This window comes from Pipistrellus hanaki (assembly GCF_964339955.1).
Source record: "Pipistrellus hanaki genome assembly, chromosome: 19".
Lineage (NCBI taxonomy): Eukaryota > Metazoa > Chordata > Mammalia > Chiroptera > Vespertilionidae > Pipistrellus > Pipistrellus hanaki.
The window spans coordinates 9268229-9291823 of record NC_140521.1 but is presented as its reverse complement, the minus strand read 5'-3'; the positions used below and the strand labels follow the sequence as shown (position 1 = coordinate 9291823).

Below are 23595 nucleotides of genomic sequence, written 5' to 3'. Positions count from 1 at the left end.
TACAGCTTTCTCTCTCTCCCCCCACCCCCCAAATTCCTCTCTGGAAAAAAAGAAGAAAAAAAAATAAAAATATATATATATATATATGTGCTTTTGTGGCACTGGGCTTCTTAAATAGGAAGCTTCTGTTCATTGCTGCCCTCCTTTGCATTCCTCCCCCTCCTCAGCCCCTTCCCAGAGTCCACCTACACCCCTAAGTGTCTCAACTGGCTTCCCAGGGACATAGCATTCTGGTGGCTTTTGAGAAAAACCTGTTCCTTCTCCCACACAACATGTTACCAAGCCCTGGGCCAACTCTCGCACCCTCCCTGAGATTGTGGAAAGAACATGTCTTTGGCAGAACTCTAAGAAGTACAGGCAACGTAAGAACATAAAAACTCCTGTCAATTCAACCATCAGAAATAATTATTAATATTATTTCTGATATTTCCCCTTCTCTTTCTATGAATATATGTTTATACACATACATTTTAAACCTATATTACTTGTACATTTTGTATTTTTTCACTTGAAATATTGTGAGTTCTACCTGTGTCACCAAATATTCTCAAAAAATATTATTTTTAATATGCTATAATTTATTTAAATGCCCCCTCTAGGTAGACATTTGGTGTTTCTTCTGTGTTTTTTATTTGTTTTTTTGCTGTTATAACAAATGTTACATTTTTATGCCTAAATAAAAAATTTTTTAATATGTTTTCATTTTAGAAAGAGAGGAAGGATGAGAGAGAAACTTGATATGAGAGAAAAACACCCATCATTGGCCTCCCTCAGGCACCCTGTCCAGGTATCGAACAGTGATCCGATAGGGGCCGTCGAGGATGCCGTAGTAAGGCTGGTCTTTTTCCTGTCCAGTCTAATGGACAGCTTCCTGAGAATGCTCTTAAAGAATGAATCTGTGGTTGATTTCACATCTGTAGCTTTTAGGGTTTTTTGAGTAAATAACTTCTTCTCCTCCCTCTCTCCTTGAAACATCAGCTTACCCGACGGTTGCCGCCCATCAAGGAAGCTAAGCCACGGTTGCAGAAGCTCTTCCGGGACTTCTGGCTCTATTCTGTCCTGATGGGATTCGCCGTGGAGGGGTCAGGTAGGGGCATGTCCACTTTTCCAGGGAAGACGGAGTGCAGAGTGAAAACGAAGGTGAGGTAGGACTCCACCTATTTTGAATGTGCACATGTTTTAAATTAACACAATGCAGCTGCTGCTTGCCTACAAGTATTTGCAAATGTTACACCTGCCAGATGTGGTTCAGGTTCTGAGATGACCACATATCTTAGGAAAAATCTTCCTAAGTTAGCCAGAGGATTTGTTTCTGTGCCAAATTTTGGGGAAAACTGACTTAAACAAGGGACCCATGACTCTAGAAATTGCCAGTGTCAACCCCACTGTAGTGCTCCATGGCCAGGGCTGTCATCTCACGCCTGTGCATTCTCTCCCAGGACTCTGGCCAGAAGAATGGTACGAGGGGGTCTGTGAAATCGCCACCAAGTCCCCCCTGCTCACCTTTCCCAGCAAAGAGCCACTGCGGTCTGTCCTCCAGTATAACTCGGCCATGAAGAACGACACAGTCACCCCCGTAAGGACTCTTGCCCTCCCGGGGGCAGATGGTGCGGCACAGGGGCCTTGCTGAGCAGCCTTGAATAATTAGAGCAGGTCCTTTCATTTAACATGAAATAGCCGGAATCAGCCACCGGGGTTTATGTCTCCTGGGGGAGGGCCAGCTTCCCCTCCAGAGCCCACGTGAGACCTCACCTGTGCGCTCCCCTCTAGGCCGAACTGAACGAGCTGCGCAGCACCATCATCAACCTGCTGGATCCCGCCCCCGAAGTGTCTGCCCTCATCAACAAGCTGGACTTCGCCATGTCCACCTACCTCCTGTCTGTCTACCGGCTGGAGTATATGAGGTAGACAAGCCTTCACCTCCCCCACATCCACATTTGTGCTGGTTTATGTTTTTGCACCTTCTTAGGCATGGGACTTGCATGGAAATTTTTTTCTTTTTTAACAATTTTCTCTTTTTAAAAAAATGTATTTTATTGGTTTTTCACAGCGAGGAAGGGAGAGGGATAGAGAGCTAGAAACATCGATGAGAGAGAAACATCGACCAGCTGCCTCCTGCACATCCCCTACGGGGGATGTGCCCGCAACCAATGTACATGCCCTTGACTGGAATCAAACCTGGGACCTTTCAGTCCACAGGCCAATGCTCTATCCTCTGAGCCAAACCGGTTTCGGCGGAACTTTTTTTCAATTTCTACCAAGATATGCAAGCTTTAAGAACAAACAAAACACTCCCTTTGCTTTTCTCATGTGCACCAAGCATTTAATCATTCCCTAGGTGTCTAAACTCTGGTATTATCCTTTTCCCAGAGGGAATAGACTTCTGAACAATCACAGTAGATGCTGCAAACTCAGTCCAGTTGACTGGGAGAGAGCCCTTTTGGAAACCAGGCCTCAGCTGGCTTCCAGGATCACAGAAGAGTACAAACAGGAAATGGGAAGGTGCCTGTCCAAAATAATCCCATAGATGGCCTGATGCTTGGGATGCATCGTAACCACAGCGGACCTAACTGCTATAATAATTGTCACGATCTATAATTGTCATCATGACAATATCAGTATTAGCCTGGACTGAGTGCCTTAGTGTATTTGCACACTCTTCAACAAGCCTATGAGGTAGGCACTCATACCCATTTTGCAGATTAGTTAGTTGCAGTTAAGTGAGATTAAGCAGTTAAGTTAGTTGCCCAAGGTAATAATCCCTAATTGAGATTGAAACATATGTAGTCTCTTAAGCACTGTCTCATGTTGCCTCTCGTAAATGAAGGCTGGAGGAAGCAGCCAGGATGCTCAAAAATTCAGCTGTCTATGGCTGCCATTGTGGACGCTACAGGCGCAGTGAGATGAGGCTGAGGCATGCTGCACTGTAACCAAATACACGGGCTACAGAGTGATGTCACCAAAAAAGGCCAGATTACACTTAGCCTGTTTGCTTAAGTCATGGGATAGAATATTATAGAATAATGCCTTTCTCAAATGGTTTGGAAAAGAAAATATTAATTCTTAAAAGGAAAGGTATTTGGAAAACACCATTATTTTAACTTTTATTTGATGCTACAAAACCTTCTGGTAAAAAGTCACACTTGAAAGCTCAACATGTAAAAAGATTAAGGCAGCCGAGGACCCCACAGAAGAGCAGAATTTAAAAACGGGTTACTCATTCTTCTCAGAGTCCCACACAGAGCTAAGGGAGTTTTGGCTTGCTTTTCTTTTTTTTATTGTAATTTTTCTTGTTGTTATAAAAGTAATATGAGAACATTACCCAAAAACTTGGAAATAAGTAGGGGGGGGGGGGGGAAACCCTGATTTCATAACCACCCTCTATGTACAATAATACATTTAAAAAAAAAAGTCATATCAAATGTGTGGCTACAACAGATGCTCTCAGTCTCATGTATACTGCTTCCTCACAAGTGTGCCCACGAATGGTGAGCTCAGGCTCTCTGGACAGGCTGTTGACTTGGCTGGCAGTTGAAGGCTGAGGGACCAGCCCACAGTGGCTCCCTTGAGCCCAGCTCCTGCCGTGGGCTGCCTGCCTGTCCCCAAGACCACTCTGTCAGAACGGAGAAGCAAACCTGAAGCCATTGTTCAAAAACCTGGCTCAGATTCGCAGCCACTAGTCACTGGGAGAACTATAAAACAAGTAGAAATGAGAGAAATTGTGTTAAAGCCTTGTGCACATGAACGCTCGAGACCTCATCTGCCTGAAGCCACCGAGCTTGACCCCTGAAGCTTAAGTCTCTAAAGCGGGGTGCCCACAGACGTTGAGGAGCGCTGGTCTGTGTGTGCCTGCACTCTCCCTGTGGAGCCCCCCACCCACCAACTCTGAACAGCTCGTCACAGGGGCCACAGTTCAAGCACATGCCCTTCTTTCCTTTCTCTTTTTCCCCAAGGTTAAAGGTATTTTTTGTTCAAGGTGCATAAAGTAAAAAAGAAAATAAAAACATTGGGATTATAGGGGAGATACTAAAGATGAAAAATACAAGCAAACTTTCCTGTCTCTGAATCCTTAGATCCCTACGGATAGCCTCTTACTTTCTGTTCTAGAAATCTGCTATGCATATGCAAGCACGTGTATCCTGCACGTTCACCAGGTACACAGAGGCCTTTGGAAACTCGCTTCCCCCACACCTTGTTCTCTTCATCTAACCGTTTGTCTTGGATGTCTCTCTGTAGCGGCTCATACAGAGACACCTCTCGTTTCGGTGGCTGGTTGATGCTCCATGGATGGATGTACTCTGGTGTATCTGACCAGTCTCCTGATGATAGACATTCAGCCAGGGCTGTTAGGAGAATCCTCATGCATATCACCCTTAAGATATGTCACTAGCCGAAACCGGTTTGGCTCAGTGGTGGAGCGTCGGTCTGCCAACTGAGAGGTCCCGGGTTCGATTCTGGTCAAGGGCATGTGCATTGGTTGCGGGCACGTCCCCGGTGGGGGGTGTGCAGGAGGCAGCTGGTCGATGTTTCTCTCTCATCGACATTTCTAGCTCTCTATCCCTCTCTCCTCCTCTCTGTAAAAAATCAATAAAAATATATTAAAAAAAAAAAAAGATATGTCACTAGTGGTGGTGTGGGTCACTATGGTCACTGTGGGGATGTTATGGTAGGTGGTGGGCGTCACCCTTCAGGAAGTACATGTCAGTGTTTGTCCCTCTAAATGGCGCAGGCCATCTGTTCCTCGCAGCCTCCCCATTCCTGGGCAGGATCTAGTCTGTGACAGGGAAGGCCTGGATCTTTCAAAATTTACTCAAAAGTGTTCTTGTTTGTTAGGGTTTTGCGCTCAACAGATCCCGACCGCTTCCAGGTCATGTTCTGCTACTTCGAGGATAAAGCTATTCAGAAAGACAAGTCTGGTAAGTGTATTATTGGGGTACTCACGTGACGAACTGAGCTTTATAAGGTAAAGAGGGATACTACTCCCTATTTTCTGTCTGTGTGGAAAGATCAGTATAAAACATACAACCTTAAAAAAATACTCTGCAGATAATAATTTAATAAAATAAAAAAACATAAAAAAAAATAAATGAATAAAATGAAATGGGGGAAAAAAAAATACTCTGCCACTACTGCAAGAAGCCTCAGAGCAGAAAGAGCATCGCTCTTGCCCACCATCAATGCTCAAGTGTGCTCCAGACCCGATTTCAGTCCCTAATACTACCCTCTGCTCAAAGGATCCTGGGCTCTTTGGATGGTTGTTGTTGGACCTGGAGCATCTTGTTGCCAAGGAACAGTCATGCCTTTTAAAGTCCAGAGCAGAACCAATTTAAAGGGACTCCCAGTAGAAAAATTATTTGAACAAGAATATAATATTTTTATTACTTAAAAGAAAATCACATATACTAGGGTGTGTGTGTGTGTGTGTGTGTGTGTGTGTGGAATATTTGTTTCTTCTAATAAGTAATTGTGAAATAAAGACATGCAGTTGTTTCTATTGTAATCAGGAAAGAGCTATACCGTCTAGGGAAGAAGGTCATACCTGGTCTCAGAGAAGGATCAGGTAGAAAGGGCAGGCGATAGACAGAGCATCCCACCAAGTAGCCAGTTAGAAATGCTCCATTAGCCAAGGGAGAGCTTGGTGTGGTCACAGCCCCTGTCCCTCACTGTGAAGGGCTCCTTGGTAATCCTGCTGGTTATGAGGAGACCCACTTAGGACCACGAGTGTTTCCCAGGACATTGTCAGGGCAGACCACGCCCTGATATGATTCGAGGAGGAGGGCACTTAACCTCGGTGCTGTTTTTTTAATCTAATCATGAGACAGGCGTAAATTGAGGAACCTCCTACACAATACCTGTGCTCTTCAGAAATGTCAAAATCATACAAGACAAGAACAGATTGAGGCATCAGTGTAGATTGGAGGAGACCAAGGAGGCTGGATGAGTAAATGCCATGTGGCATCCTGGACTGGATCCTGGAACAGAAAGGGGATACATGATAGTGGGAAAATTGGAGAAATCCATAGAGAGCCCGAAGTTTAGGAAATCATATCATATCAATGTCCAGTTCTTAGTTTTGACAAATGCAATGTTAGTATCAGGGAAGCTGGGTGGAGGGTGTATGGGAACTCCTCAGGAGGTCCAAAATTATGTCCAAACAAAACATTTGAAAGCAGCTGGGGTCGGACTCTTTCTGTTGATGCTCTGACCATGGAAGCCCTCTCGTTTCAGGGATGATGCAGTGTGTGATTGCCGTCGCAGACAAAGTGTTTGAAGCCTTCCTGAACATGATGGCGGATAAAGTAAGCCTTGTCAGAGAGCCAAGTAAGCCTTGTCCGAGGGCACGCGGAGGGCGCCTGCTGTACCTGTCTCTTCTGACTCTCCAGGCCAAGACCAAGGAGAACGAGGAGGAGCTGGAGCGGCACGCGCAGTTCCTCCTGGTGAACTTCAACCACATTCACAAAAGGATACGGAGGGTGGCGGACAAGTACCTGTCTGGCCTGGTGGATAAGTACGCTCATTTTCCTCTGAATGCTCTGTGTGTGTGTGTGTGTGTACACATATACCCGTGCGATCTCGATACATTATCAGTCCAGAAAAAAATGGAGTCAGAATTAAAGCTTTCAAAGCGATGCAGCCTCCCAAGAGTGCTGGAGTTTGCTGTAGTCACTACGCATCAGAGCTGTGCAGTCTGTCCCCTCCATCCGGGGCCCCTCACCCAGGAGCAGCTTCCTCTGTGTCATGCAAATACTGCCATTTTTCATTTGTGCCCCGATGTGAAAACATCAAGGAGCCCTGGCCATAAAATAGAAGGCTCCCTTGGGGAGGAGGGGAGTGTGGCCTGGCCACTGGGTAACCAAGACAGTCGTGTTGGAAGCAGGTCACTGGGCCTGAGGAATGGGACTAGCAGGAGCCGGGGAGCTTTTCTGACTGGTGCTCTGCCTTGGAAGCCTCCTGACCTCTGACCCTCAGCTGGGCAGCCAGAAGTGGGACTCTCGGCCTCCCTTTAAGGAATGAGGGTTCCTTGGGATTTGGCCCCTGGGCCCTGAAAAGTGGCTCTCGGTGCAGGTTTCCCCACTTGCTATGGAGCGGGACGGTGCTGAAGACCATGCTGGACATCCTCCAGACACTGTCGCTTTCGCTGAGTGCAGTAAGTGTCCCTGTCCACCGGACGCTGAGTCTGATTCGTGCTACAAGTGGCTTAATTTGGGGTGGGAAGCCCAAACTCTACCCTGACCTTTCCCAGTAAGCCACAGCAAGTGTGGGAGCCTGTCACAGACGGGAGAGTTGGGGGAAGACAGGCAAATGCTCTGCTGCCCGGCGTCCCTGGAGGCACAGCTCACAGGGGCAGCTGGGGGAGGGCTGTTGGAAGAGGAAGTCTGTTGTGCTTTCAGGATATTCACAAGGACCAGCCGTACTACAGCATCCCCGACGCCCCCTATCGGATCACCGTTCCTGACACGTGTGAAGCCCGGGAGGTAGGTCAGAGCGCTCCCTTCTTAAGGGCCGTTTCACGCCACCTTCCGTGTCCGTTAGGGCAGCATGTTCCGCACATCATGTCATTCAGTCTCCAGCAGTTTGAGGTGTGAGCAGTATATGCCCTATCCGTCAGTGGCCAGGGTCGCACAGTATGGATGGGTGCCAACTCACCCCCAGGTCTGTCTGCCACACAGCCTCATGCCAGGATTACAGACCCGAAGTGTGCGGGTTCCCCGTACCCAGGAGCCGTGGTGTTGGAGCACAGTCCCTCCTTTGGTTTGCTATGGCTGCCATAACAAAGTGTCTCCGCCTGGGGAGCTTAAACAACAGAAGTGTAGTTCCACATATTTCTGGAGGCTGAAGTCTGAGATCAAGGTGCTGGGAGTGTTGATGTCTTCTGGAGCTCTCTCCTTGGCTGGTGGATGGCTGTCTTCTCCCTGCATTCTCACATGCTTGTCCCTCCGTACATGACTGTGTCTTCATCTGCTCTTACAAGGACACCAGTCCTGCTGGGTTAGGGCCCACCCTGATCCCGTTTTAATGTCATCGCTTCGCTGAAGACCCTGGCTCCAGTTAGTTACATTCTGAAATGCTAAGGGGTTAGAGCTTCCCCATGGATTTGGAGGGACACAGTTGGGCCGTAGCTATCCCCAGTGTGCTGGTGGGGTCCTCTGATAGCCCACATACCCTGACCTCGGGTTGATCACACCCCTTTTCAGAGCATCGTGAAGGACTTTGCTGCGCGCTGTGAAATGATCCTACAGGAGGCGATGAAGTGGGCCCCTACGGTCACCAAATCCCACCTCCAGGTACTTTTAAAAAATCATCAAAAAAGAAATCGTGATAAGCTCTTTCACACCATCCGGCGAGCTTTACACACACTCAATGCAAACAGCACTCGTGTGAATAGACAGACCAAGCGTTAGTGTAGTGCCTGAGATTAGAAGCCTAGAAAGTGATCTGCATCGGGAGCAGGTTGTGGGGTAAGGGCGCTGTTTGGGGGTGAGGGAGGCCAGTGGGATCAGATCTGTGCCTTCCTCTGTCCGCACGCCGCCCTGTCAGCAGGGCTGCTCGGCAGTAGAACTGCCAAACTGCCTGGGTGTGGACGGCAGGACCAGGCCCGCAGCTGTTTCCCAGCACTTGGCAGAGAGCAGATGCTCCCAAGGGTGTGCTAGGAGTCGGTATCCTCTCACATTTGCTGTGTGCCAGCCGCTCTGGGGACCAGTGCCAGCCAGAGGGGGGCTCTTTCTCACTCCCTGAGGGCCCCAAGCAGTCTGGAGGGGGCAGACCCAGCCCTGGAACCAGCGTTTGCTTTGCTACCTCACACCTCAGTTTATCAAGTGTTTTTACCCTTAAAATAAAACAACATTTTTCCCTATTTCAGGAATATCTAAACAAACATCAGAACTGGGTGTCGGGACTGTCCCAGCACACGGGGCTGGCTATGGCCACCGAGAGCATCCTTCACTTTGCCAGCTACAACAAGCAGAACACGACTCTCGGGGTACGTGCTGGAGCTCCCTGCTCCCCAGGAGCACTGTGTAAGCCAGCATGGGGGAAGGGCCAACGCTGATGCGTGCTTCTCACAACGGCCTGTGTGAGGCGCTCAGAGTGTCCGTTGGTAGGTCGGAATCTTGTGAGAGCTGCCCAGGTTCAGAGATCAGCTGGTCAGTCACGCAGGCATTTCCTCACTGTCTTCTGTTTTGAAACTATGGGCTGATGGAGGTGAGCTTGATTCATTAGTGAGGTCAGATTTGGATTTCTGCGAGTCCACATCCTTGAGGAAGGAAACTGATCTGTGGTAGACACATCAGCAGCAATTACAGTCGTATTGACTTTCAACAACGCGCAGTGCGTGCTGAACGGCATGTACAGGTCTTCGGCTTGGTCTTGTTCTGCTCCAGATTAGTTCAGAGGGCAGCACGTCCAGGGTAGTGCTTTCTGAAGTAAATTAGGGCCTAGGATCAGAGTAGGATTGAGGACTGGCAGCGTTGCACTTTGGTGTGTCCCAACCGGCAGGGGCTCTATGCTCCCTTGGTGTTTCTTAACTCTCTCAGGGTGGGTGGGGGGGGCTGCCTACCTACCTTTTAAGGATTCAGTGTGGTGGAGGTGCAGCACCAGGGAGGGAGGCCGCAGGACTGCTGGGGGTTCGAGGGGGCATCCCGTGACCGTTAACGCCACAGCATGGCGATTGCAGTTAACGGTGATTTCGCTGCAATCCGGTGATTGTTCTGCTGCAAAGGCCTGTGCATCACTGGGTGAAAATAGTCAGGGTGGCCTCCCAGAGAAATTTTTTGTGTTAAATTTTTTTCCCCATAGTCATTTTATTGACAGTTTTTATTGTTACAAAGGAAGTCCATGCATACACAGTGACATGCTTCACTTCATATCTCAGGAAGCAGTGATCATCTGATAGGTCTTTGGGATAATAAGAAATGGGAGAAAACCAAGAAAGAAAAAGACCAACTTAAGGGAGATGAAGAAGAGGCTAAAAAATGCACCATCTTTCTGGGGTATAGAGGTTCTTCTAAAGTAATTCATTTTACTGACTTGCCAGCACTGAAGATTTTCAATAACCCATGATCTGAACCTGACTTCTTAATTGAACTTAGGGTTAATTGAGTTGCCATGATAAACATGAGGAAAGCACAGTGCTATGGTCTGAAGTAATTATTGATATTGTCTGTAGGCAACTCAGCTCACCGAGCGCCCAGCCTGTGTGAAGAAAGATTACTCCAACTTCATGGCGTCGCTGAATCTGCGCAACCGCTATGCGGGCGAGGTACTTCTGCTGCCCTGTGTCCGAGGCCCTGTGGAGTGTCCTCTGGTTCTGATGTCAGTCAGCTCCTTCCCAACAGAAAATGAGCAGGGAGTCTGGCGAATGTGGACCTCACTCCTTTGAAGGCTGGCCCCTGGGACCGTTAGCACAGCCTGGAGCATTTATGACAGCCACTCACCACACTGGCTATTCTGAAGCATTTGATTTTTCTGGTGGTTTTCTTTTCTTTTTTTCTTTTTTTTAATATATTTTATTGAATTTTTACAGAGAGGAAGGAAAAAGGATAGAGAGTTAGAAACATCAATGAGAGAGAGTCATCGATCAGCTGCCTCCTGCACACCCCCCACTGGGGATGTGCCCACAACCAAGGTGCATGCCCTTGGCCGGAATCGAACTTGGGACCTCTCATTCCGCAGGCCAAAGCTCCATCCACTGAGCCAAACCGTTTTCGGCTCTGGTTGTTTACTTAATATGTTTTTATTGATTTTGGAGAGAGAGGAAGGGAGAGGGGTAGAGCCAGAGAAACATCAGAGAAACTTGAGAAAGAATGATCAACTGCCTCTTGCATGCTGACCTGATATCCTGTACAGTGAGGCTGATTTTGTTGAGTCACTGATTGATTCTGAAGGAACTTTATTCAACCAACATGCACCAGACCTATGGGAGTCAGAGCCTAGGCTCAGGGCTGGAACACAAAGACGATAGGACCGGGTCCCTGCCCTCAAGGACCATCTAGAACACACTTTTTTTTTTCTTAAATCCTCACCTGAAGAAATTTTTTTCCATTGATCTTTAGAGGAATAATAGAAGGTAGGGAGGAAGGAGAGAGCGAAACACACACACATTGACTGGTGGCCTCCCACATGTACCCCAATGGGGGGCCAGGAATCAAACCTGCAAGCGAGGTATTTGCCTTTGACCGGGAATCAAACCTGCAACCCTTCGGTCCCCGGGCCAATGCTCTAACCATGGAGCCAAACAGGCCAGGGCTCACACACATTTCTAAAAGAGAATTTCCCCAAAATCTCTGACCAGGGGTAGCATCACTGACTTGAGCCTGTCACTGCATGCATGCCATAGGCTCTAGTTTGGGGCAGTGAAGCTCCCTTTGGTCCTGCCTTGTCTGTGGTTAGGTGGCTGCCAGGGCCACTCATGTGCCTGAGTTATACACGCCTCTGCTGACATAGCGTGCTTCTTGTAGGTGTATGGAATGATTCGGTTCTCCGATGCCACAGGCCAGATATCTGACCTGAACAAAATGATGGTCAAGGAGCTGAACACAGCACTAGACCTCAGCAACCCTCAGCACTACACACAGGCCATGTTCAAGCTGACAGCGATGCTCATCAGCAGCAAAGGTAAGGGACCAGCCTGGGGACCTCTGGGCTCGTTTGTTGGCACCCATCATCCTTAGTGAATTGGAGTTCTGACTGAAGAAAGAGCTGGAGCTCCCCCAAGAGAGATCCCTGTGGCCTCTCTGGTTGGTAGAAGTAAATAAAAGGCCATCATTGTCCCAACTGATGCTGACTGTCTTGCTCACCTGGGGAGGCCATGGGGTTCAGCCTATGTTCAAGGCCTCTGAACAGTGTGTTTGGTTCCAGATTGTGACCCACAGCTTCTCCATCATTTGTGTTGGGGTCCCCTCCGGATGTTCAATGAGCATGGCATGGAGACTGCCCTGGCCTGCTGGGAGTGGCTGCTGGCCGGCAAGAACGGAGTGGAAGTGCCGGTAGGACACCCGGGTCATCTGCTCTTAAGGGTGGGGCGGGATGAGAGACCGAGATGAGCTTGGAGACCCTGGCATGCCCTTTACCCTCTGGGGCTTTAGTCTCCTTATGTGTGAAAGTGTGATATTTTTTAAAATATGTTTTTATTGATTTCAGAGAGGAAGGGACAGCGGGGGGGAGAGAGAGAAAAAAAATCAGTGATGAGAGAGAATCACTGATTGGCTGCCTCCTGCATGCCCACTATTGAGAATCGAGTCTGCAACCTGGGCATGTGCCCTTGACTGGAATCCAACCTGGGAGCCTTCAGTCTGCAGGCTGATGCTCTATCCAATGAACAAAACCAGCTGGGGCAAGAGTGTGACATTAATGTCTGCCCACACGACTGTCATATGTTAAATGTATCCCAGTGGTGCCTCAAAGTTGTTATTTTCCCAAAGCTCAGTAGGGGGAGCCATTTCTCTGGATTGGAACATGTATCAACATTGGAAATGGTTGTGTTTGTCCACCGGGATACTTCTCTGGGACTGCTAGTTTTGGGAGGAGCAGCCTTCCTTTTTTCAGTTTTTCTGAAGTTGCTATTGGAGTGAGCCCACAGGGGCTGCCTTAGCTGTCCCCTGCCCACGCTGCCTAGAATGTCACATACACCCTCATTCACTCTTCAAGCCTCTTCATGGCTGTTTTCCCCTTAGCAGAGCTCAGTGTCCACCGTCTATAACTCGCTTTTCTCGTCGTCTGTGGCCCCGCAGTAGACTAGGTGGAGGTGTTTGTCTTGTTCATACTCCATCCCCAGAGCCCAGAAGGCCTGGCCAGAGGCAGCAACCAGGACATGCTTATCAGACAAATGAGTGATTGTGCTGTGGCTCACGGGGTCCTGGTGGCCCTGCCGTTTCTTCATCTGTTGGAGTGGGGAACCTTTTTTCTGCCAAGGACCATTTGGATATTTATAGCATCAATCAAAGGCCATACAAAATTATCAACTTAAAAATTAGTCTGCTATATTTGGTCAAAAACATTTAATTAACTCACCCCTAATGCCTTGGCAGGGCCAAACTGAATGATTTATTGGCCCACGGGCTGGATTCCCCCCCTTCTCCCACCCTCGATCTATTGTAACACTTACATATCTCTGCAGGAAACAGAAACCAAGAGCAGTGCTCTGGCCAATGGGGGTTTGTTCTTTATTGTGGACAGTTTGTTGATATCCCAGGCCTGTTGTCTGAAACTCTGGCACCTTTAGTGTGTGGACTTGGTGCCTCAGGCAGGAAGGAGGGCAGAGGGCCAAGGCAAGCACCACTTGCCATGCCTTCCCCAGGGCCTCACTCGGCTGATGCCCACTTGCTACCCCAAACAGCAGAGGCCTGGATGAGGGTACTTGTGACTGGCCACTTGGCCACCCACACAAAATCATAACTTAGGAAGAAGGAGGAAGTAAATACTGAGCAGAAAGCCAGGATGTCTGCCCAGGCACCAAGCCTCAGTGGCCACCACTCTGCAGGTGGGTCTGGACCCCTTGAAGGGGCTGCCTGGTGTTGTCAGGCCAACAGGAGAGGCTGTTCGCCTGCCGATCCCCTTGCCCAGCCCAGTGGCAGTTGCAGACTTCACTCACCTCCCCTCTATTCTCCAGCCTGGTTAGTGGCATGAAGGCATTTTGCGGGTGGAGAAAAGGAGTGGGTTCTGGAGCAGAATCCAGTAATGGCCTTGCTAGTTCAGAGGCCCGCCATCACAAGCAGTCCTGGCTGCCCCCACCCAGAACATGGTCTGGCAAGAATGGGCTTCATGCTAACTAAGAAGTGGGATCATAGGTGGTCTTTATTTTTAGTCACACTTTCCGTGGTCCATAAACTTTGTTCAGTGAGCATCTGTTCCTTTTATAATAAGAAATAATTAGTAAGCACCTCTCTGTGCTCTCTGAGGAGCTAACAGTCGTGTTGTGTGCTTGCAGTTTTTGCGGGAGATGGCGGGGGCCTGGCAGATGACAGTGGAGCAGAAGGTCGGCCTTTTTTCCGCTGAAATAAAGGAAGCAGACCCCCTGGCAGCGTCAGAAGCGAGTCAGCCCAAACCCTGTGCCCCCGAAGTGACCCCTCACTGCATCTGGATTGACGTATGTGCCTGCACCCCACTGCCTCTCCACGCCTCTCCAGGCTCAGCTGTGCTCCGCCCCCTCCAGCTACAGGGGTGGGGGCTCCCTGTGGGGCCTGGGGCCCAGTGAGCGTGGGGCTCCAGGGTTAAGATTGTCTTACCTGCTGGGGGAGGGGTTAGATAGACTGTTCTGTTCCAGCCTTATCCCCGGGCCCCTGTCAGCCCCTCCCTGCTTCCCTCGGACCACCCTGAGCACAGAGCCCTCCCCTCCGGGATGAGCCAGCCAGGCCCCGTCACGGCAGCGGGTTGTCCTTGCCTCTCAGTTCCTGGTGCAGCGGTTCGAGATCGCCAAGTACTGCAGCTCCGACCAAGTGGAGATCTTCTCCAGCCTGCTGCAGCGCTCCATGTCCCTGAACATCGGCGGGGCCAAGGGGAGCATGAACCGACACGTGGCGGCCATCGGGCCTCGCTTCAAGTGAGGGGCTCTCCTCCTCTGGTTGGGGGCTGCGCCGCTGTGCTGCGGGCCCTCTCCGTGGTGGTTTCCCTGGTCGGTCATTTATTCACCAGAAGCTGGCTGAGCTCCCAGTATGGACACAGATGACCTGTCCCACTGCTCCCTTCAGGGCTGGGGAAGTCGGCATGTTCTGTCCACAGCAGGGAGTATCCAGGAAGCTGATCCACTCGTTGACCTGGGGCAGCCAGGTGTAGGGCAGCCTTTCTAAATTGGTTGGGGGAGGGTGGGAGCAAAATGGTGGTGAATGAAAAATAGCGTGTGGTACCCTGACTGGTGTGGCTCGGTTGGTTGGGCATCATCTCATACACCAAAATGTTGCTGATTCGATGCCAGATATGGGCACATGCCTGGGTTGCAGGCTCAATCCCCAGTAGGGGACACGCAGGAGACAGCTAATCGATGTTTCCTTTTCACATCATTGTTTTGTTTTTTTCTCTCTCCCTCTCCATCCCACTCTAAAATACAATTTTTTTAACCTTAAAAAAAAGATAGGTAATATAACAAGGTCAGGCCAGGGAACCAGCGGTGACTTGGTCAGGTCATTTCTGATCAAGTCAACTACCTGCTAAGTCCTGTGCAAACACCAGATATATGAGGGGAGGGCACATAATCCCCTTTGGGATGTGTGGCCTGGTGGGGGGCCTCAAGCCAGGTGCTATGACCAGGGGTGCTCCAGACACAGCAGGAAAGGCCAGCCTGATGTGGGGAGGAGAGGTCTGAGCTGGACCTGCAGGTGCTGGGCGGTCAGATGGAGGGAAGGTGCAGAGCCCCCTCTGGGGTATGCCCTTCTCTGCCTTACCTCTTCCTGCTGCCCACCAGTAATGCCAGCTCTGTCTGCCCCTCCCGTGAGCTCCAGACCCTTGTTCCTGCAGCCCACTGGGTGCTGCTTGGGCTGTACTTCTCAAGCCACTTCGAGGAAGGACTAGTTATTTTTATCCCTGATTTTAAAATTTTCACCGACCTATGCTTTTATAAGATGCCATGAGAATGAACTAGAAAAGGACCCACATAGCAATGTGGAATTGCTTTAGAAATGATTAGGTGCTTCCTCTCTGTTCCTGTACTTGACCTTGTCACAGACCAACACTTGTCTGTAGATGCTTGTTCAGGAGCCCTGACCTGGCAGAACCAGGTCCTTGGTAAATTGCTTTTTTTTTTTTTTTTTTTTTAACTTCAATTAATTCTTCTGCCTTCAGAGTACCTGTGTCTGCATCTTAGGGAGTACATGTTGTTTTTATTAATCCTCACCTGAGAATATGTTTATAGATTTTAGAGAGAGAGGAACATCGATGTGGGAGAGAAACATGGATCGGTTACCTTCTCTGTACACACCCTGACAAGGGACTGAACCTACAATCTATGTATGTTCCCTGACTGGGAATCAAACCTACAACCTTTTGGTGTACAGGACAACACCCCAAACAACTGAGCCACCCGGCCAGGGCTCAGGAAGTAGCTTGCAGATAGTTTGTTAAACTGAAGCTTATGGCCAAGGCAGATTAACACATTACTAATTTTATCCAAACAAAAGTGAAGGTTTAAGAAGAACCTTTTCTGGGACATTTTGGATACAGTAAACCTGTGAACTATAGTCACCTGACTAATGCCGCAGTCCTGGCAGCCTAGAGCTGTCATTTAGAGACGTGCCCTACGGGGACCGGTTTGGCTCAGTGGATAGAGTGTCGGCCCGTGGACTGAAGGGTCCCGGGTTCAATTCCGGTCAAGGGCGTGTACCTTGGTTGCGGGCACATCCCCAGTGGGGGGGGGTGCGGGAGGCAGCTAGTCAATGTTTATCTCTCATCGACATTTCTAACTCTCTGTCCCTCTCAATTCCTCTCTGTGTAAAATCAATAAAAATATATATTATTAGAGACGTGCCCTAAGCTCAGGAGCCCACTGGCTTGCAGGGTAGGCGCGGACCCCACAGAGGTTTGGTCCAGGCTGCGTAGCTTTGACTTGGCCCCTGGTTCTCTCTTAGACTGCTGACCCTGGGGCTGTCTCTCCTGCACGCCGATGTGGTTCTAAATGCCACCATTCGCAACGTGCTCCGGGAGAAGATCTATTCGACTGCCTTTGACTACTTCAGGTACTCCCCGCACTGTGCTGTGCAGTGGCCAGTGACAGCCCGGCTCCAGACAGTGCCTCTGGTTGTCCCCGGTCCCCAGAGGTCATTACAGGGGGAAACTGTTTGTCTGGTTTATGCCATCAACCTCATTCAGCAACCCTGACACCCCTGGGTTTGACTCTCCCAGCCCTGTGCTGTGTTTCCATGTATGTACTTAGCTAGCCTCCCTATGAGATGAACAATAATTCAGTTCAACTGACGTAAGAAATTAAGTGCATCCTTTTAACTTTCCAATTACTATGAATGGTTATTGCAAATACCTGCCTCCCGGGGCTTTGCAAGTATGGGTGTTGTTATGTGGAAACAGCTGTGGTTGCGCACCCTGCCACAAGTACACCATTCTGCCGAGAGCGGGAGACATCGCTGAGGATAGTGGCCGGGGTGGTCATGAGCGGGCTAGCGAGCGTCCCACTCCCGTGCAGGGTAAGATAGTTTTCCTGACCGGGAGCTCTGGGCTAACCTCTCGTCATTCAGATCCTGCTGGTGTCGCCTCTCACTGCATTATAATGTGCTGCCTTCTAGTCCCTGACTTCAGGCACTCAACTCTTGTCTTCTTGTGGTTGTTTGAAGTTGTCCCCCGAGGTTTCCTACTCAAGGAGAAAAGAGGCTGCGCGAAGACATAAGCATAATGATTAAGTTTTGGACCGCTATGTTCTCAGATAAGAAGTACCTGACTGCCAACCTGCTTGTTCCCCCAGGTGAGGGCTGTTCTGAGCAGTGCAGCTGCTCACGGGTGGTGGGGCTGAGGTGTGGGGTAGGGGCGGTGCAGGACAGAGGTGTGCAGTGGACAGCCCTGAAGGAGCCAGGTCAGAAGAGCACTTAGGGCCCAGCCTGAGGCCTGGCCTTGGCCATGCTGCCCAGTCACCAAGGGCCTGAAGCCTGCCTGGCACCACTTCGCCAGCCCCAGCTGAGGGGCAGAATGGACAGATGCCATCAGCGTCACTTCTCCCGGCACCAGCTCGGTTTACCAGCACCTGCCGCATATCCAACAGTCCGTATTGGTAGGAAACAGTCAAATCGACAAGTGATTTCAACAGGAGGGGATTATGGGAGCATCCCTCAAGGAGAGGCACTGGGCCCACTGGAGTTGGGGAGCCAGGGACAGTTTCTGGGAGAGGCAACACTTGAGCTGAGTTTCTGAGAATGAATAGGAGCCATCAGGGTGGATGCGGGTGACGGATAAGGAAAGGGGCTACAGTGTAAGCAAGCAGCAAACCTCCGGAAGAAAACATGTTCTTATTCTGGAAGCATGGAGCCCACACACACCATAAAGTAGATGAGGAGCGGAGTTTCTGCAGCCAGGCCCGCAGCTGACAGCCTGGCTGCCAGGAAAGGAAAGGAACGTGAAAAGCAGGCACAGTGATTTCCTAAGTCAGCTTCCTGGCTCCACTCAGAACAGGCAAACCGCCCCCCTGGTCCTCGTGTACAACACGGTGCCGGGGATCAGATAACTGCCGCCATTTATCAAGACAACTACCATGTTTATTCTATCTTAAAGGCTAGGAGGAAGATATACATTTGAGTAAGCTTTTCATCCAGAACCTCTCAGATGTCTGGGTTAGTTCTGCAAAGCCGTCCTCAGCCGTGTGTCCCCTGCTCTTCCACCGGTGCCTCATCTCTGGTGAAAATTCAGACGCCTCATTCTAGAAGCAACGTTGTCTTTGCCCGCAGATAATCAAGACACCCGGAGCAACCTGGATATCGCCGTGGGCTCCCGCCAACAGGCCACGCAAGGCTGGATCAACACCTACCCCCTGTCCAGCGGCATGTCCACCATCTCCAAGAAGTCAGGTCAGTGGAAGGTCTGCTGACAGGTTCCTCAGGTCTGAGTCACATCCTGCCAGCTCAGACGGTGGACAGAGCGCTGAAAGACAGCTTCCTCCGGGTTCTAGAAACAAAGGGTGGGCCAGTGACCGCCAAGGAACAACGCATGTGTGCTCCCCTTTGCTCCCCAGGCATGTCCAAGAAAACCAACCGGGGCTCCCAGCTGCACAAATACTACATGAAGCGCAGAACGCTGCTGCTGTCCCTGCTGGTGAGGCACCCCCCGCCGTGTGCCCACGGCACCGGGGCGGAGGGGAGCAGAGCAGCACGTGGGCGCATGCAGAAAGCGCATCAGTGTCGGTCTCATCTCGCCAGGCCACCGAGATCGAACGTCTCACCACGTGGTACAACCCGCTGTCGGCCCCGGAGCTGGAGCTGGACCAGGCCGGGGAGAACAGCGTGGCCAACTGGAGGTCCAAGTACACCAGCCTGAGCGAGAAGCAGTGGAAGGACAATGTGAACCTGGCCTGGAGCATCTCTCCTTACCTGGCCGTGCAGCTGCCAGCCAGGTGGGCCCCATCACACCTGCGTGACAAGGGCTTTGCCCGAGGAAGGGGGCCTCAGTGAGGAGAAATGTGACATGTCGTCCTCAGGGACAGTCACGGAAGCAGTATTAGCAGGCTGCTCCTCCGCCCTGGACATTCGCCCAGTCCTGTGCAGTGGTCACACAGCATGGACTCCTGCCTAGGGTACCCCAGCACCTGGAGCCCCAGGAAGTCACATCAGCACGTTCAGGCCCCAGTCTTATTCGAGGAGGAAAGAAAGTGCATGGAGGCTACCACTTCAGGGAGTCGACCTGGGAAGGGTTTGGGTTTGTTCCTGGATGTTGACTTTCAGTGGCAGGCTACCCAGAGGAGGCAGCCAGCAGCAGAGGCAATGTGAACTCTCCCAGGGACCCTCTTACAAGGACAGAGCTCTTAGACTGAGAGGGACTGCCAAGACCCTCCCATTCCATCCCACCAGAGGGATTGTGTGTGTGTGTGTCCCCCAATGTGGATGCTTTCCCGTTAGCCCATACTTGCTTACTGACCGCTTTCTCCTGGTTCTAATTCAGTCCTCTGGATCAAGACCACAGCCTGACAGTGTTCACAGAAAGTCTGTCTTGTGTTAGCCTGAGCCAGTAACACCTGAAAACTTACACCCGCCCTCCCACTTGCTAAGATGCCTTCTGGCCGGTGGATGGGTCCCTTTGGGGGCTGGGACCAGGGGGTGTTCTAAGGGCAAGGACAGGAAAGGAGGCAGCCTTTGAATGGTGAATTAGGATAATTCCTGTTGGAGATGGTTCTGGCATTTTATAGCGGATCATAATGCTGTTCATAGCAAACACTTGTGTTTGGAGTTACCCATGTGTCAGCAGATAGAGCTGGGATTGATCTGCATCCATGCAGTTCAGGGCTCCCTCGGCTCCTCTTCTGCTGGTGACGCCGTCCCCTCCATCCCTCTGTGGCCGCAGGTTTAAGAACACAGAAGCCATTGGCAGTGAAGTCACCCGTCTGGTTCGGTTGGACCCAGGAGCCGTTAGTGACATTCCTGAAGCTATCAAGGTGATCTATGATAATAAAAGCATAATATACTAATTAGACTGGACATCCTTCTGGACAACCTTCTAGATAAAGCTGGGGCATCAAGGGGAGCCGGGGCCCGGTGCCAGAGGGAAGCCGGTGGGGGAAAGGAAGGCCTACTCTTTATATATATATATATATATATATATTATTGATTTTTTGCAGAGAGGAAGAGAGAGGAATAGAGAGTTAGAAACATCGATGAGAAAGAATCATGGATCAGTTGCCTCCTGCACACCCCCCACTGGGGATGTGCCCGCAACCAAGGCACATGCCCTTGACCGAAATCCAACCTGGGACCCTTCAGTCCCCAAGCCAACGCTCCATCCACTGAGCCAAACCGGTCTCAGCGGAATGCCTACTCTTGCATAAATTTTGTGCATGAGGCCTCTAGTGTGGTATGTGCTGGGGGGTGGGTTCAAAATGCACAAAAACAGAATGGTCTCTAGAAAAGCCTGGAAACTAGAAATATGACAGAAGCCTGGTGACCTTGGTGGTATAATGATTTTTCTAATTTCCTGAGTTTTGCACTCCTCCTGTGAAGCATGTATGTTACTGAATGTGCTTCACCCTAGTTGAAATTGTGCTGTTGTACATAACTGTCAGAAGCCTTTTCCGCTTTGTTTTCAATGCGTTACAGTCATCACTTTTCGGGCCATCCTTGTGATGCAGGATGGAGCTGAGTATTTCCAGATGGGCCCCTGGGACAGGCCAACCATCTCCCTGTTTCCTTCCCAGTTCCTGGTCACCTGGCACACCATCGACGCCGATGCACCTGAGCTCAGCCATGTGCTGTGCTGGGCGCCCGCGGACCCGCCCACGGGGCTTTCCTACTTCTCCAGCATGTACCCGCCGCACCCTCTCACGGCACAGTATGGGGTGAAAGTCCTGCGGTCCTTCCCACCGGTAAGCCCAGCCCTGGGCCTTAGTGGGACTCCCCAACAGTATTTAGGTGGAGAGATGAGAGACACGCTTTATTTCAAATCCTGATGTAGGCCTGATTAAACACTGGTCTACCTTAGCACATCCTATATAATAAAAGCCTAATATGCAAATCAACTGGACAGTGGACTGACCAATGGAACAACCAGTCACTATGACGTGCATTGACCACCAGGGGGCAGACGCTCAACGCAGAAGCTGCCCTCAGCCTGCAGGCCCCAGGCCAACCAAGGCGGGCGCCAGCAGGGGTCCCTCCTCCAACCCCCTGCCGATCGCCCTGCCAGTTACCCTGTGGAGGGAAGAAACTGGTGATGGCAGCAGCAGCAGGGGGCAAGGCCAGCCAAGATGGATGACAGTGGGCCCCCGACCCATCACCCACCAGTTGCCCCGCACATCAGCCCTGATCACCAGCCAGGCCTAGGGTCCTACTCATGCACGAATTTCATGCATTGAGCCTCTAGTGTCTTTGTATTTCTGTTTAGAAGTAGTCATAGAAGATAGATTTTGTTCTAATTCAGATGTGTTTCCTAGGTATATTTCTTTTTAAGCGTCTGAGTTAAAAACAAAGTTTACTTGAGTTGGTTCCAGTTGTAGCCATACAGGCTCATGGCCCAATGACCCCACATGACAAGCACATTTGGTAGAAAGTTCCAGAGTCGGAATTATTGTAGCTCTAGCACACGGGCCTACTGCAACCTCAGCCCTTGTCCCCAGGCAGGCCCCCAGCAGTGAACACAGGTGGGCCTTCTCCTGTTGTAGACACGGGAGCCTTGCTCCTCTTGTTTTTTTCTCACTGATGATGTGTTTTGAGCCATTTTTCCTTGCTGTCCTCTGGGCTTTCCCAGGTTCTCAGTCCTGCTGTGGTCTCCAGCGAGGACAGTATCCTGGAGGCTGAGTGACAGCACGGCCAGTCCCAGGTTGGGAGGGGGGACCCTGGGGCATCCATCCGCGTTGAGTCGTTCTCACCTTTCCTAGCGGTGAGGAATTGTCGGTGAGGAATTGTCCTCTCTCTGAGGTCACGATCACTCCTCCTCATTTGCAGGACGCCATCCTGTTCTACATCCCCCAGATCGTGCAGGCCCTCAGGTATGACAAGGTAAGGCTGTGCCTGTGCTTGTTGTTCTCTTCCCTCAGAGCTGCGCGGGCGCTGGGGAGGGAGCCCTTGGCCACAAGGACATGCCCTCCAGCCTTCACGCCAGCCTGGTGATCAGGGGTGTTCCCAGCTGCCCTGGGAATAGGACCACCAACCTGTGACCACTGTCCCCAAGCTCCTTTCACACCCATCCCCGCCATGGTTGTCACCAGTGTCCATGGCCAGGAGGCCCCCACTCACCCTGAGGCCCGTCTCACTCTGCAGTGAGCCAGTTCTGGAAGTGTTCTCGGCCTGGCCCGGGTTCCCACTCGTTGGATGCGGGTCTCAGCAGGTTCCCTGGCTCCCTTGTCTCTTCAGTGGAAGCAGTGAAGACTGGATGAGATGATGTATTAGTTTGCAAGGGCTGTCATAGCCAAGTGCTACAGGCTGGGGGTCTTAAACAACAAGACGTGATTTTCTCACGGTTCTGGAGGCTGGAAGTCGGAGACTGAGGAGTCAGCCAGGTTATCTCTTCTGAGGCCTCGCTCCTTGGCTTGTAAAAGGCTGTCTTCTCCCTGTGTCCTCAGTCTAGCACAGAGCCCAGCACAGAAAACCACCTGGGGGCCTTATCCACAGGCCAGCAGGCCAGAACTTGACCTGGCCTGTGGGCTATACTCACTGCAGACCCAAAAGCTGAGTTTGCTCACTGCTGGAAACAGTGGCGCCTGCTCCTGCTCTGGGGAACAGTCGCTCCTGGAGAGCGGCTCCAAGCCGGGGCTGACGTGACCTTGCCGTCCTGCAGATGGGCTACGTGCGCGAGTACATCCTGTGGGCGGCATCCAAGTCCCAGCTGCTGGCACACCAGTTCATCTGGAACATGAAGACGAACATCTTTCTCGACGAAGAGGGCCACCAGAAGGACCGTGAGTGTTTTGTCATCTTCCCTCCGCTTCCCCCCGATCTTTAACATCTTTAATGTCGTGGGTCGTCCCCGCCACAGCTGCCCCGGCCTGCAGTCCCTCTCCTTCCCGCCCTTTGGCTGCAATGCCTCCCCTTTAACACAGCGGGGCAGGTCCCCACCCACCAGGAAGCCTTTGCTGGCGCCCCCTGCAGGTTCTCTGCCTGCCCCTCCCCAGGCACTTGGAAGACCCTCCTGCTCGGGCTGAGCTGCTTCTCGCAAGCAGTGGCCCCTGTGCCTGACCCAGTGGCCCCACATGAGAACCAGGGCAGCGGTTCTCAGAGAGACTTCCCTTAAAACGGACCAGGTGTAAGAACTGGTTATGGGGGGTTAGTCGGAGCAGAGCCAGGAGGTGCCAGTGAGCACCTGCACCCTTGGCCCCTCTGCCCGTGCAGCCTCACAAGTCAACACACTGAGGCAGGCAAACACCTCCAGGTGTGGTGCTGACTGTGGGTTCACTGAGAGCTTATCAGGGACCCCCAGGGGTCTGCAGACCTCTGGTGACGGCGGGTCTCGGTGCCGGGGAAGAGCCAGACC

The 23595-nt window shown here is 51.1% G+C and overlaps 1 protein-coding gene across 1 annotated transcript in view; it reads left to right on the top strand.

Annotated features, from left to right (window-relative positions):
- PI4KA (phosphatidylinositol 4-kinase alpha) overlaps nt 1–23595 on the top strand; it is an 84590-nt gene that overhangs the window by 52668 nt on the left and 8327 nt on the right. The window contains exons 20-43 of the mRNA XM_084867819.1: nt 979–1087; nt 1440–1576; nt 1771–1904; nt 4834–4916; nt 6229–6299; nt 6384–6508; nt 7066–7147; nt 7392–7475; nt 8196–8285; nt 8861–8980; nt 10166–10258; nt 11457–11613; nt 11857–11984; nt 13925–14083; nt 14385–14536; nt 16554–16661; nt 17271–17398; nt 18372–18491; nt 18656–18735; nt 18840–19033; nt 19978–20068; nt 20825–20992; nt 22071–22124; nt 22903–23023. Of these exons, the coding sequence (XP_084723945.1) occupies nt 979–1087; nt 1440–1576; nt 1771–1904; nt 4834–4916; nt 6229–6299; nt 6384–6508; nt 7066–7147; nt 7392–7475; nt 8196–8285; nt 8861–8980; nt 10166–10258; nt 11457–11613; nt 11857–11984; nt 13925–14083; nt 14385–14536; nt 16554–16661; nt 17271–17398; nt 18372–18491; nt 18656–18735; nt 18840–19033; nt 19978–20068; nt 20825–20992; nt 22071–22124; nt 22903–23023 (2788 nt within the window). The remainder of the gene's footprint in view (nt 1–978; nt 1088–1439; nt 1577–1770; nt 1905–4833; nt 4917–6228; nt 6300–6383; nt 6509–7065; nt 7148–7391; nt 7476–8195; nt 8286–8860; nt 8981–10165; nt 10259–11456; nt 11614–11856; nt 11985–13924; nt 14084–14384; nt 14537–16553; nt 16662–17270; nt 17399–18371; nt 18492–18655; nt 18736–18839; nt 19034–19977; nt 20069–20824; nt 20993–22070; nt 22125–22902; nt 23024–23595) is intronic.